Source organism: Delphinus delphis, chromosome 6, assembly GCF_949987515.2.
Source record: "Delphinus delphis chromosome 6, mDelDel1.2, whole genome shotgun sequence".
In the NCBI taxonomy this organism is placed as follows: domain Eukaryota; kingdom Metazoa; phylum Chordata; class Mammalia; order Artiodactyla; family Delphinidae; genus Delphinus; species Delphinus delphis.
Window position 1 is genome coordinate 99,583,522 of NC_082688.1, and position 14,369 is coordinate 99,597,890.

At 46.3% G+C, this 14,369-nt stretch overlaps 1 protein-coding gene across 4 annotated transcripts in view; it reads right to left on the reverse strand.

The window, feature by feature from the left end:
• BIN3 (bridging integrator 3) overlaps nucleotides 1-14,369 on the reverse strand; it is a 44,250-nt gene that overhangs the window by 16,409 nt on the left and 13,472 nt on the right. For all 4 annotated transcript variants that reach the window (XR_009519929.2, XM_060015162.2, XM_060015163.2 and 1 more), the window contains one exon: nucleotides 4,892-4,940. Coding sequence is in view for 2 of the 4 variants with exons in the window: in XM_060015162.2 (XP_059871145.1) it covers nucleotides 4,892-4,940 (49 nt within the window). In the remaining 2 variants the exon portion in view is untranslated. Of the gene's footprint in view, nucleotides 1-4,891; nucleotides 4,941-14,369 lie in introns of those variants that run through there.

Genomic DNA, 14,369 nt, shown 5'->3' on the forward strand with positions numbered 1-14,369 from the left:
CAGGAATCAGAGTCTTAGCTGAAGGTCTGAACAGCTGCTGGTGTGACCGTGGATGGGAGATTTGTTCTGGAGCAGATGGACCTCGCCCTGCCCTTTGGAGTCCGCACTGAAGTTAGTCTAGTCCTTTTTTCAACAGCGCCCGGGGGCAGGCGGTGGAGGGGAGCAAGCAGACAGAAGATATGAACTCTGATACTAGATGAGGAGCTTTAGAAACATTTCCAACATTTTGAGCCTCGGTTTCTTTTCTAATAAAATGAGATAGCTTCACTTGGTCTCAGCCCATGGGAATTTCAGGTGGCTGACAAGGCAGTGGGCTGACAGCATCAGCCTTGCTGGCTTGTTTGGAGGATTAACGAGCAGTATGTGTAGAGCACAGAGCACAGCGCCCGGCTTACACACGGGGTCTCCCTGCTCCCCTCCACTGGGGTGGTGAGAGGACCGGGGGTCTGAGGAAGCAGACTGGTCTGTGACCCTCTGGCACAGAGCACTCAGTCAGCTGGCAGGTGGGGTAAAGCCTGGGCCCTGTGCCTGGGGCCACAGAGGGGCCTCCCTCCACTGGACACGTCTCCTTTCTTACTTTGTAGGATGTGACAGCTGAGCTGAGTCTTTACGTCGCACAAGTATTTTTTCTGCCGAAAAGATGAAGTTGAAATTAAGGATGCCCTGGCCAGGGTCAGCTCTCCTGAAGACCAAGAGCAGAGGGCAGGTACCCTGGGGGTGGGTGGTCGAGAAGGGAGGCGAGGGCCAGGCTCCCCTCGCTCTCTTGCGCAATCCCCAGCGTGCTGTGTGGGATGTCAGGGAACACCTGGTCTCCCGGGCTGCCACTGCTGGGACTTGCACAGAGAAGGACCGCAGGTTTCCAACTGGCTGACGAGAAACTCAGGGTCTCACACTGGAAGCGGAGAAGTGTGTCGGGGTGGGAGCTTGAGTCTTCTGCTCTCCCAGCTCAAGGCCATCTGACAGCCTAAGAGAAGGTCAAGAACGCTTCACCTCTTTTGTCGGTAGCCAGCTGGCGTTGCTTCCACAGCTCACTGCTCCTGAGGTCTCTCTCCTCCCCAGGGGAAAGATCTGAGAGGCACAGCACCGGGATTCTAGGCCCTCAGACAACGGCTGAGGGGATCAAGGGACACACTGGAGTCTCATTCCAAGGTATATCCGTGCAGAGGGAAGGAGCCAAATACAAAAGATCTGAACATCTCTGGATGCTTGATGCCTTTGCCAAAAAGGCAACTGGATCCCAGTCAACAATGCAAGTGTAAACACATGTGCACGACTGTCGGCAGGTCAGGGTGCGCTGGGCCAGGCTGGCGAGGTCGGTGCAGGGAGCGTCAAGCACCGAGACCGCCCCAGCAACCCCTGCATTCTCGGAGGCTCAGGGCTGCAGGAGGGGCCGTGCTGCTCACAGCTTGTCCCCAGGGCCTAGGTCAGGCTGCCACATGGCAGGAGCTCGGTGGTTGTTAAGTGAATAGTGGGCTGAGTTCCCACCCACTCACACTCATGGTGAAGGGAAGAGGGAGGCCAGCAGGCAGGGCCAGGCTCTAATCCCGGGGCTAAGCGGAGCCAGATTGGATCTGAGGCAGAGCGAGCCTTGTGCCTTCTGAGAAACTCCTCTTCCAGGGTGGCTCAGGGTAGAGAGCAGCCTGCCTTTGGTTTGTTACAAAGGGTCCCTCCACTTTGCACGTGAAAACCCTTCTCAGGTGAAGGCGCAACCTGCAGGGACTCCCATCTGCCTTGACCTTCCAGAGCGCCTGCCTAGCTGGGAATCTAGGTGTGTGCGAGACCCAGGGAAACCCTTGCTTCAATGTGCGAAGTCTTCCATCATGCCGGTTGCAGAGGGAGGTGCAGCTTCTCTTTGCCGTACCAAGATGCTCCAGCTCCTTCATGAGCTGGGGCAGCGGGAGGGGACTAAGCAGAAGGTTAGGACTGGAAAGTGGGGGAGTGTTTGTCCTTCCATTTCAGCCCCAGTGGTCAGCCCCTGCAGAGAACACGCCCTTCCAGCCAAAGCCTTGACAATACTGGAATCTGTGTTAATAACCTGGGCACAGCAGAATGGGGAGGGCAAACGCACAATGCTTTCTTTGTGTCTGATGGTTGGGTGCCTTGAGCCAAAAATCTCCTGAAACTCCCTGAAGATAACATGAGCTTTTCTTCCCATGACAGGGGTGCCACGACTTCCAATAACCCAGACAGCCACATCTGCTCCCCTCCCCGAGAGTGCCTGGACAGGAAAAATAGAGTGCGTCACCCATGTTCGGGGGCAGCTGCCAGAGATGCTGAGACAACTGCACAGCCTTGGCCTGTTTGGGGGCCAGGAGGGGGCTTGTGCGGGGGAGGGTAGGGAGACTCCGAAGAGGTAGGGTCTTGCTACATAGACTTCAGTGCCTCTGGGGAGTTGAGGAAGCAAAGGACTCTATTCCTTGTGAGAGATCAAAGGCCCAGCCTACCATTTCATTGTACTGGGGAATCCAGCTGCTGGGGACAGGCTGGGTCCTTGGTGGTTTATTAAGAGTCAAATCAGCTATCGTCTCATAATGCAGTTAATATTTACTGAGGGCTCACCACGTGCCAGGCGCTGTGCTAAGTGCTTCATGTGCATTACCTCATGTAAGATGCATAATACTTACATCAATGACATAGGAGCTAGTATCATCCTCACTTCACAAAGGAGAAAATGAGGGCTCAGGGAGGGTAAGGAACTTGCTAAAGGTCACGGACAACACGTGGCAGGGCCAGGATGGGAATCCAGGCAGGGAACCTTCCAAATCCAGTTTCATAACCATTCCTTGATGCCCAGTCTGTCTGGAGGAGCTGATGCCAGGTGTTAGAGGGCTACAATTCCATCCCAAACACGACGGATGCCAGGAAAGGAAGAGGGAGGCCACGGGCCCATCCACAGGCACTGAGATTGTCCATCTGCCCTTCCTCCGGGGAGTCCTGGCCACCCCTTAGAGTAAAAGACCTAGAGACCTTTCCAACAACAAATTCTGGCAAGGAAGCGAGAAACTGCATGCTACCCTATACTTTTCCGTGGAGAACAAAGGCTATTTCCATCAAGGTTGGGGTGTTAGGAGAAATTTTTGTTTGTTTGTTTGTTTTTTGGTAGTGAGTGCTGGGAATAAAAGACCCTTCTCGAAACCACTTCCCTTTCAGATCTGCCCTGGATTAAACTCTGGAGACTCAAAGCCACACCTTCCCACTTCCTGTTGCTGGCTGGAGCACGCCCAGATTCTCCGAGCTTCAGCTGAGAGCCTCCACAGCTGGTCATCCTCTGCATGGGAGGTATACTCTGAGTCTGTCCTTGGCCTGCCTTTGCTTGAAAAAAAGGGAGGGCCCTTTGTCCATGGACCCATTTCCTTTTAAGTGACCTAACTTTGGATTTCCCAAAGATGGAGCCAGTGCTCAGATGCGTGCTGCACTTCCCCTCCCGCCAAACCCAGTTCAGAATCCGGAGCTAAGGAGGGCCAAGGTTATAAGACAAGAACTGTCTTATAAGCGGCTGGGATGACAGTCCAGGGCCTCCAGCAGGCTGACAGTGCTAACCTTACAGATATAGTCTCTCATGTTAAACCCTCAAGAGCCTCACCCACATTGGTGGGTGAGGGGTTGGAGAGACCATTCTTTTTTTTCAAATTAATTAATTAATTTTTGGCTGCGTTGGGTCTTTGTTGCTGCACATGAGCTTTCTCTAGTTGTGGCAGGCGGGGGCTACTCTTCGTTGCAGTTCATGGGCTTCTCATTGCAGTGGCCTCTTGTTGCGGAGCACGGGCTCTAGGCGCGCAGGCTCAGTAGTTGTGGCACTCGGGCTCTAGAGCACAGGCTCAGTAGTTGTGGCACCTGGGCTTAGTTGCTCCATGGCATGTGGGATCTTCCCGGACCAGGGCTCGAACCCGTGTCCCCTGCATTGGCAGGCGGATTCTTAACCCCTGTGCCACCAGTGAAGTCCTGTGGAGAGGCCATTCTTGACTAGAATTCCAAAACCTCAGGAGATCTTCACAGCCCGAGTGAGCTCACGTGAAGCTATAGAAAGTGTACGAAACGGAGCCTCAAACTTGAGTTCTAATTCCAGCTCCATCAGAATTAGGTTTATGAAACGTAATTCTTAGAAAGTCACAAAAACTCCACGGGCCTTGGTTTTCTCATCAGGAAAACTCAGAAGGTTGGACTGGATGATCTCTAAGGGCTTCCAGTGCTTTTTTTTTTTGGCCACACTGTGTAGCTTGCAGGACCTTAGTTCCCCAACAAGGGATCGAACCTGGGCCCCCTGCGGTGGAAAGAGTGGAGTCCTAACAATTGGGCTGCTAGGGAAGTCCCACAGTTCTAACTTTCTGAGAATCTAGATTCTCCTCCTCTTCCATTGTGGCAATAAAACAGAGACAAAAACTGTGGACTTACAAAGGGGTAGGATTCAATCATGCCCTCCCAGTGAGTGGCTCCGGGTCCTGGCTAAGAATGAATGAAGCAGCAGAGAGAAGGGGACCTGGACATCCCAGGGGGCTTTCTGGCCTTTCACGCAGCCTGAGGGGCGGCAGATAGAAGCCTGGGACGTGTCCTTGGCGGGAGCCTATGTCTCAGGAACCCTTTCAGGAAAGTGCAGACTGTCACGCTAGACCCCAGTGCTGGGCTGTTCAGAAGCAGGGTGTCTGTCCTCACTTTGTAACCCACCTCTTCCACCTGCCCAAGGAAGGGGAGGGGCCCAGGCTGACCTGAGGGAGGAAAGTGTCCCAGGATAGGAGGGCCCTATACGCCCCCGCCTGTGTGAGGTTCTAGAGCAGCACGACTGGGAATAATAAGGCCTGGGTTCTGCCTTCCCAGCACCACCATTCACTGAGTCAAAGCTCCGGTTCTACACAAAGGCCACGTGAGTCTCGGAGTGAAAGAACTGGTTACTCACTGTTTTGGGGACAATCTGTTTCTTGGGCTGCCCAATCTTGAAAGGAATCCTGTAAGACAAAGAGTCAAAGAGGAAGGTTAGGAGAAATGGGGAAGGATGTGGCTGAAAAGACTTGATGAGGTACGGCCACTTCCCCCCTGGAAGGAGTGCCTCACTCCCGGGACTCGTACCATGTGCCTGCGGGTCTAGGACCATCAGCAACCAGGCTGGGCTCCAGGAGAACGGTCCCCCATGGACAGAATCAGATGGAGGTGCCCCAGGGCATCTTTCTCTGCAATGTCTACATACATTGCAAAGGTGAAGGCAGGAAAGGTGAGATACTGTACTAGTAACAGTCACTACAAACCTTGTGTCTTGAGGAGCTGCGAAGTCAGAGGTTGCAGGCTCACCTGGACAGCTATCATCCTTGAAAACATGCCTTTAAAAAACACCGCAAAGCCCACTATCATCTGTAGCAGGTGCTTCCCTACTTCTCTATAGAGAGACAGACTGTGGAGGGCTTCTTGTGGGGCTGGGGAGAGACGACGAATTGTAGGAGCACTGAGGACCAGTCAGGCTGGGTTACTTCCCGCGAGAATTGACAACATCTAAAGAAAGCTAGCTTGGAGAAGAATCTGAATCCAGTTCAAGTCTGCCCTGAACTTGCTGGGAAGCTCTGCACCTCAGGTTCCCCACTTGGAAATGGAAGAAGGTGTGGCATAATGGAAGGAAGGTCATGGCCCAGGAGTGAAACCCTGAGCGCTAACCCCGCCTCCACCCCTGAGGAGCAGGACGCCAGGAAATGACTGCACCGGGACTTAATTTCCTACTCTGTGAAACAAGAGGGTTAAACTGGGTAATCTAGAAGCTTCCTTCAAGCGCTGAAAATTCTCCCATCCTACAGTTCTGAGAATTAAAGAAGCCACAGGGCATCCCCACAGCTACAGAAACGCGGCTTCTCCCACCAAGGTAGGAGTGAGTTAAGCATCCCTGGCTGGGATCAGCTCAGGGAAGAGCCCTGAGGGTGCAGGTTGGACCCCACTCTCACTGCTCTCCTTCCTGTGCTCAGGACCAGTGGTCCCTTCCATTCAAACCTCCCGCTCCCACTCCTTCCCCCCACCCCCTCCACCAGGCCCCTCCCTCCACACCCCCCTCTCCCCAAGCCTGGCTTCTCTTGGCCCATACTGACCAACACTGCTGCTAAGCCCAGTGGTATAATTAACCACCGATAATAACCCCAGACAACGATCTGGTTGAGAGGATGGGCCAGCCTGAGTCACAGCAGTTTAAATATAATTTCTGGAGGACATCCTGTTTATTGTTAATCCAGCCCCGTAATTTCGGAGCGTTAACCCTTTGGGGGCTGGCTGATTCACGTGGCTTCGGTAAACAAATAACCTCTGGCTATGTAATTACCAAGGGAAGGTAAGCTATGGAATTGAAAAGGAAAGAAAAAATGAAATTGCCATTTCCCTCGCTCAGACCTGAAGAAGAAAGGTTAAGGGGACAGGAGAGCCTTAGTCCTCTCCCCCCGCAACAGTTACTTCTGCCCAAATCAGGGACTCGAGCTGACTGACACAATGGTTTTGGACAGTGAGCAACTGCCCGCAAGGACCATTTTGGTGACAGTGCAAATGAGGTCCTGGTGGCATTGCAAAAAGACCGCTCCTGCTCTGTGTGAAGCATGTTGCCATATAAAAAGCTCTGGACCAGGAATCAGAAACCCTGGTCTTGGGCTTCCCTCATGGCGCAGTAGTTGAGAGTCCGCCTGCCGATGCAGGGGACGTGGGTTCGTGTCCCGGTCCGGGAAGATCCCACATGCCACGGAGCGGCTGGGCCCGTGAGCCATGGCCGCTGAGCCTGCGCGTCCGGAGCCTGTGCTCCGCAACGGGAGAGGCCACAACAGTGAGAGGCCCGCGTACCGCAAAAAAAAAAAAAAAAAAAAAAAGAAACCCTGGTCTCTGCCTCTGACTAGTTTCTTAAACAAACTATAAAACAAAGGAGCTGGACTACGTAGCCCTTTCAGCTTACCTAAAACTTGAATTCTAAACTGAATCTCCATTCCAAGAACATGGGGAGCGGAATGCGCATTCTAAAGAGCCCTCAGAGCGGTCCTCAAAGTGCCTCTAACGTGGCGTCTAGTACTACAGACTAGCTACAAAGGAATTAGGAACTTAGATTCCATTATTTGTGGTGCCACAGCCTCTCTCTAAATCTTAATTTGGAATCACAGTATTTTTAGAGCTGCAAGTTACCATAGAAATTTTTCCAGTTCAACCCTCTCATTTTGGAGATGCGGAAGCAGATCTGGAGGGGTTCAGTGACTAGCCCAGGGTCACTCAGCAACAGGACCCAGAACAAACAATCAGGGTTGTGATTTCTTGTCCAGTTTTCTACTACTCACAGTTCAATACTCTTTCACGTAGATATGTCATATGTGTTTGAAGGAACTAGGAAAAAAATCATCTGGTCAAAATACCTAATCTTAAAATACTATGGAATTTAGAAAGGGTTCATTGTTAGAAGCCTGGAAATGAAAGAGGACCGTGTTATCAGGAGGAGGCTAGTGCTGAACTGGGTGCTTCTGCACAAATGAGAGGCCGTGTGAACCGTGTAGAAGGAACCAGGCCTCTGTAATCTCACTGCGGCTACTGACAATCACCTATAACTTTATCATATGATTCTGATTAGTTTTCACCTCACCTCTTCAAAAGCCATCTCCCTGCCTGAAGAATGCCTTAAAAAAAAAAAAAGTAACTTTTGATTAGAAAAGTTTTAGATTTACAGAACAATTGTAAAGACAGCACCTAACTCCATATACCCCACACCCAGCTTCCCTTATTATTAACATCTTATATTCATATGGCATACTTGTCACAGTTAGCAAACCAATCCTGAAATATTAAAGTCTACACTTTATTCAGATTCCCTTAGTTTTCACCTAACGTCCCCTTTAAGTTCCAAGACCCCAGCCAGGTTGCCGCATTCCATTTAGTCATTGTCTGCTCAGACTCCTCCTGGTATTTTCTCAGACTTTCCCTGTTTTTGATGACCTGGACAGTTTTAAGGAGTGATGGTCAGGTACTCTATAGAAATGGCCCTCAGCTGGGACTTGTCCGCTATCTTTCTCATGACTAGACTGGCGTTACAGGTTCTGGAGGGAAGGGGTGAAGTGCCACTCTTGCCACATCATACTGAGGGCTCGAGCCATCAACCCGACTTCCTACTGCTGATGTGAGTCTCCGTCACTGGGCTGAAGCAGCCTTTCCCGGGATTCTCCGATATATGGTCCCCCCCCCCACGACCCCCCCACCTTTGGAAGGAAGCCACTGGGCACAGCCCACACTTAAGAAATGAAGAGTAATACTCCACCTTTTTGCGGGCAGAGTATTGGCATAAGTTATTTGGGATTCTGCATGGGAGATTTCTGTTCTCTATTTATTTATTCAGTCACTTATAGCAGTATAAATACATCGATATTTATTTTATATGGGTTATAATCCAATCCTACTTTATTCTGTTGCTCAAACTGTTCCAGCTTTGGCCACTGGGAGCTCCTTCAGTTGCCTCCTGTGGCTTTCTGACATACCCACATCAGTGTGTGTGCGTGTGTGTGTGTGTGTGCACGTGCGTGTGTGTGTTTTGTTTAGTACTTCCTTGTTTTCTGGACTATGAACTGCTCCAGGCTTACCCTGTACATTTCCTGAGCCAGCCCTAGAACTGGTCGAGGAACTTCCTAAACCAGCAGTCACTGTGCCTCTATAATATGGTCTCAACCCGCCTTTTAGTTTCCCTTCCCATTCACCCAGTACAACTACTCTGATTCAGCCAAGTGGCTGTTCCTTTATCCCCCAAATCTAGACGCCTTGTAAACAACTTCCTGTCCCAAAGTGGAGGTCCATGTTTTAGTGCCAACATGTCATTAATAATTTCATCAGGACAAAAGGCATAAAACTTGGACTGTCCAGGGCAACTGGGACATACGGCCACCCCACCCAGAGGAAACCTTTCCCTTCTCCTGGCTTCATCGAAGCTGTTCTGACTCCCAAACCTTGCTTACCTTCTTCAAAATGTCTACGACTTTATTAGGCATTTAAAAATATTCTACCTTTTACAGTTGATTACAGTTCATCTCTTTAAAAAGTAAAACATGTTCATCAGAGAAAACTTGAGAAAGTACAGAAAGCCTAAAAGAGAGAGAAGAGAGGGAGACAGAAAGAGAAGGAAAAGAAGGAAAAGAAAAAACTCCAAAATAGCCCTCTGTCTCATATTGAAAAGATAACCAAGGTTAATGTTTTGGTGTTAATTATATTTTAAACATTTTCAGAAAGAAAAAAACCTGAAGCTGATATGCCAAATGTTAGTAGTTAATTCCGGGTGGTGAGAATATGATTACTGTTTTCTTTTTTGCACTTTCCATATCTCTCAAATAAACTGAAGAAAAAAAAAAATCCCTTAAGTTCTTTTCCTTGACTATAAAAATAACACCTGATCAGTGTCAAAAACTTGGAAAACCACAAAGGACAAACACACACACACAGATACAAATACACAAAATCCCAGAGAAAAAGTAATACCCCAAATTTCAGTGTGTACAGCATATGCATATTGACACAACTTTTAAAAAAAATAAAGGAAACATATATCAGGAGTGTTTTTATATGCCAATACACAAGTTTTCATCAGCCTGACTTTTAAGAGCTACCTAGTATTTCATTAATCAACTGTATCACTAATTTTCTTTTTGTAACCCACATGGCTTACATTATCATTTCAACTGCCTCAAGTTTTTCTTCTAATATAAACAAAAACCAACGGCTAAATCTTTGGGCATATCAAGGATTCGTCACATAGGATAAATTCTTAGTATTGGAATTGCTGGGTCAAAGGATGCATGCAGGTTCAAGGCTTTGATTCGCTTGCCAAATTGCCCGAGACAGGCTGAAACAGTTTACATTTTTTAAAGGATTGAAATCATTTACCACCAGTCCCAGGATTTTTTTCCTGTCTTAACGTTTACCTTTCCATTTTGTACGTGTGTGTGTTTAATGTACAGAGGCTTTTAATTTGTATGAAGCGAAACTGCCCAAATCTGTCTCTTCCCTTTACGATTTCTTCCTTTGGTGTCATACTGAGAAAGACCTGCCTCTTCCACTCCAACACAGAAAAATTTCACCTGGACCTACTTTTTCCTATTATGATTTCCTTCTACTAATCTAAGTTTTGCCCTTATCAAAGTTATACATGTGCATAGTTTAACAAGGCAACAATGTCTGCTAAGTAAAACATTAGGTTCTAGGCTCCCCTAAACTCAATCGCCTGTGATGAGCACTTCTAGCGTGGCTGGTTTTGTTTTGTTTTTGATATGTACCTTTGCATCTCTAAATAAAAATGCGCGCATTACCACCCTGTGGTGATTAGGTTTTAGGCCCTAGCTGTTGACTTTTTATCTTGGAAGAGGAAGATTTAACTAAACAAAACCACACACCTCTTTTGGGTCTTCACCCCTATTACCCAAAGGCACATTTGCAACTCTGCCTTCTCAATAGAGGTACACTGTGATCTGGTTAGAGCAATGCGAAATACACTATTAGGAACAGAACATGGTTTGTTTTCCTTCCTGCATGTGGCAGCCAGCAGACTGTTCAGCTTCAGCCAAACCTTCAGGAGACTGTGGCGTTCCCAAGCCAAAACCCCCAGCCGAGCCACTCCCAAATTCCTGACAATCAGAGACTGGTATTATTGTTGGGAGGCACTAATTTGTGGGGTAATCTGTTCCACAGCAATACAGAACTAAGAACACTGCACAAGTTTCCCTAAAGATAATTTTTCCTTTTCTTTCATATGCTTCATCTTCTAGATGTTTATCCCTAATCCTCTCTCAGTTGTCTAAATCTACTCAATACATTCATGCGTATCAGGTGTCCTATCATTTTCCCTTCCTGAAGCAGTCTCTACTGGAGCCTTGGACCTGCTTGGGTCTGGACGGGCTGCCTCCACTCTGGGCTCCCCTGTCACCACCCTCACAGGGATTCCTTCCACCTCTCTCCTAGGATCTTTTCCACCTGGATTCCATGTCTTCTCCTTTCTTGGTTTACTCCTCATCTGGGTGGAGAAAAAGTGTGAGGGAGATCAGTTTTGAGACTGTGCAACCCAAACCCCTTTTATCCTATCCTCACACGAGTTAGTTTTGACTGGGTATAGAATTATAGGCTGGACATGATTTCTTTCAGAATCTCAAAGGCACTGTTTCACTGGCTTCTCATTTCCCAGTGCTGCTGTGGTGGTGAAGTCTGAAGCCAATCTGACTCCCAACCTTTGTATGTGACCTGCTTTTTATCTTCTTCATGCCAGCTTCGAGGGTCAGATGTGTGTCTCCCGTGTTGCAAAATTTCACAACGATGTACCTTGGGGTCTGTTTTTATCCATTGTGCTGGGGGATACACAGGACTCTTTCGAGTTGGCAATTTATAATCTTTAGTTCTGGGATTAAAGGAAACTTTGTTGCTACTGACCACTCCCCCCACACCCATTTTCTCTGTTTCTTATTTCTGAAATTCTTATAATTCTGATGCTGACCCTCTTTGGCTGGTCCTCTAATTTCTCTATTTTTCAATGTTTCCTTATCTTTTAATATTTCTAAAGAGTTTTTCATTTCTGCTGCCATGTTTTTAATTTCCAACAGCTCTTCTTAATTTTCAGGATGTCCCTTTTTTTTTTAAAATGGTACCCTGTTTTTATTTCTTGGATGCCTTATCTGAAAATCTTAATGATAGCTTTGAAAAAAGTTTCTTCTTCCTTTATAGTCTCAGTTTCCCTTCAAGTTGGTTTTGTGTTTCTTTTAGTCTCCATTTTTCATATTAAACATGTCCCTTGGATGAGTGGTAATTCTTGGTTGTCTTCTCCAATATATGACTGGGGACCAAAACGCTGACTAGAAGCTGTAAGTACATGAATAACGTCTGTCTATTGTGTGGGATGATCTGGCTGAGAAGTTTTGTGGGGGATTCTCGATGCCAGTTTGTACTCTTTTCTCCAAGGGAGGTAAAATTCCCTAGAGAAGATTCTTCCACTGTCTTGGACTGGGAATAAAGGCCCAGCTCACTGTTCTGGGAGCGGAGTAGAAGAGGCTGTGTGTGTGTGTGTGTGTGTGTGTGTGTGTAAGAGGATGTGTCAGCACTCCACATGCATTCATCCACTTCATCCTCCTATGAAGTCCTGCCCTCACCTGTGCTTGAAGCGGATCTGGGTTTTGTGGGCCTGAAGCTTACACAATTTTGCATGCCCTTTAAAAAAGAGAGATTACAAAACTGCAAATATAAAAATAGGCCTGAAAGTGAATGTTTATTTAAACAGAGAAAAGAACATTATAAATTACAAGCTATAAAAGCTGACAAATAACATGAACATCAGAAAATCAAGAATAACCTAATATTTTTATTAATCATCTGCCTGACACACCTTTATGTTTATTTCTGCACATTTTTTTGGCTGCATAGTCTATGACTGCCTCTTCATGTGACACAGAGTTGATAAATCATTTCCTTAGAGAGAAAAGACACATAATTCAGCCTTTTCTCTAGTAGCGTTGATTGAAATTTGCTTTCTATTACTGACAGTTTAGAAAAGCTTTTTTTTCCAGCTTACTGGTAACATATAAATATAAACTTTAGGATTGTTATAAAATTTAGGAAAATCTCATGTTTCTCTCATAAATAAACTATAAGATTTCAGGCCACATTTCAAATTTTCTTGTACAATGACTAATCTTAAATGCTCTCTGAATTAATGAGAGTAACTGGTCTGTCACTGAGGTCCTAGTAGGAGGGTATGAGTTTTATGTTATCTTTGTTATGTCTTTCATGTTAAATCCACTAGAAATTTAAATGTTTTAGCAATAGGTTCATATGATTTGCTCCTCCTCTTCATTAACTAGATCATCAGATAATCATCACTCCTATCTAAAACTGATCTTACTCTCTTAATGAATTACTAGCTTTGGTACAATGTGACAATGTTTTGTTATACTTTACATGATTTCAGAGTAATATCTATTGATTTCATTCTCACCTTTGTCACTTTTGTTTTGTGTTCTACTTTTATCCAATTTTTCTCTTAGCTATAAAATACATTTGAAGATGATCAAAAAAGGTATCCTTTGTGCGCTTCCAACTCAGGACTCTAATTTCTCACTTGTTTTATGTTTTTCAAAAATGTCTTTACAAACTGAAGTCAAAACAGCATACTCCCAATTCAACAACCCCCTCCAATCCTGTCCCATCCCAAAAAGGGTCTAGGCTACTCCAAAGCTGCCTGACATGAAGGGTAGTATAAAGAAGAAAAAGAAGGACCTAGAGATTGTCATACTGAGTGTAGTCAGACAGCGAAAGACAAATGTCATATGATATCGCTTATATGTGGAATCTAAAAAAATGGTACAAATGAACCTATTTACAAAACAGAAATTCAGAAATTGAGTCACAGATGTAGAAAACACCCTTATGTTACCAAGGGGAAAAAAGGGGGGGGAGGGATAAATTGGGAGACTGCGATTGACATATACACACTACTATATATAAAACAGGTAACTAATAAGAACCTATTGTATAGCACAGGGAACTCTACTCAATACTCTGTAATGAGCTATATGGGAATAGAATCTAAAAAAGAGTGGATATGCGTGGCTGATTCACTTTGCCGTACAGCAGAAACTAACACAACATTGTAAATCAACTAGACTCCAATAAATAATTAATTTTTAAAAAAAGGAGGAAAGGAAGGCAGAGATATTCTTAGCTTAGTGCAGTATAAATACATTTTCGAAGTTTACAGAAACACAGGATCATTTGAACACATGGCTAGGGTTCCTTCTAGGGCCCTGGACAAGGTCCATGTAAGCGAGGGGCCCTGAGGCTTAAGTTTCATTAGTTTCACACAGTAAATCCACCTCTGTGTGCGCTAGTAGAGAAACTCCCTGCTTCACACTCTCCAGGGGTGGGGCCCCTTCATTCTTCTGCTAGGGTGAGGTGGGGACAGTGTCCAGTGAAATGGCGTTGGGGAGGAGATGGTAGGACTCTCAACTTACTCATAAGCAGCTTTCAACCAATCCCCCTGATCTGAGTGTTCGGCTTCAGCCCACTTCTAGAGGTACCTAGTGTCACCAGTTCCTGAACCTTTGAGGATTCTGTGATGGAAGTTCTTGGTTTTCCTAAATGCCAGTTCACCACCTGGCCTTCTGGGAACTGCCAAGTCAGTTACCCCATGTCACTGCATTCCAATCCCCAAATGTTGTCAATGTCTGTTCTATTCTCCCTGAATTGGTAGGTTTATGACTTAAAAAAAATCACCTCACTGTGCTTTGTGTGGGATTTCTGAGGGAGATAAAATAGATGTACATTATTATACATTATAATGTATAATGTGTTATACATTATAGATGTGTATGTAGTATGTTATTATATACACCTGGTTTTATCTCCTGCACAAATCCCACAATTTG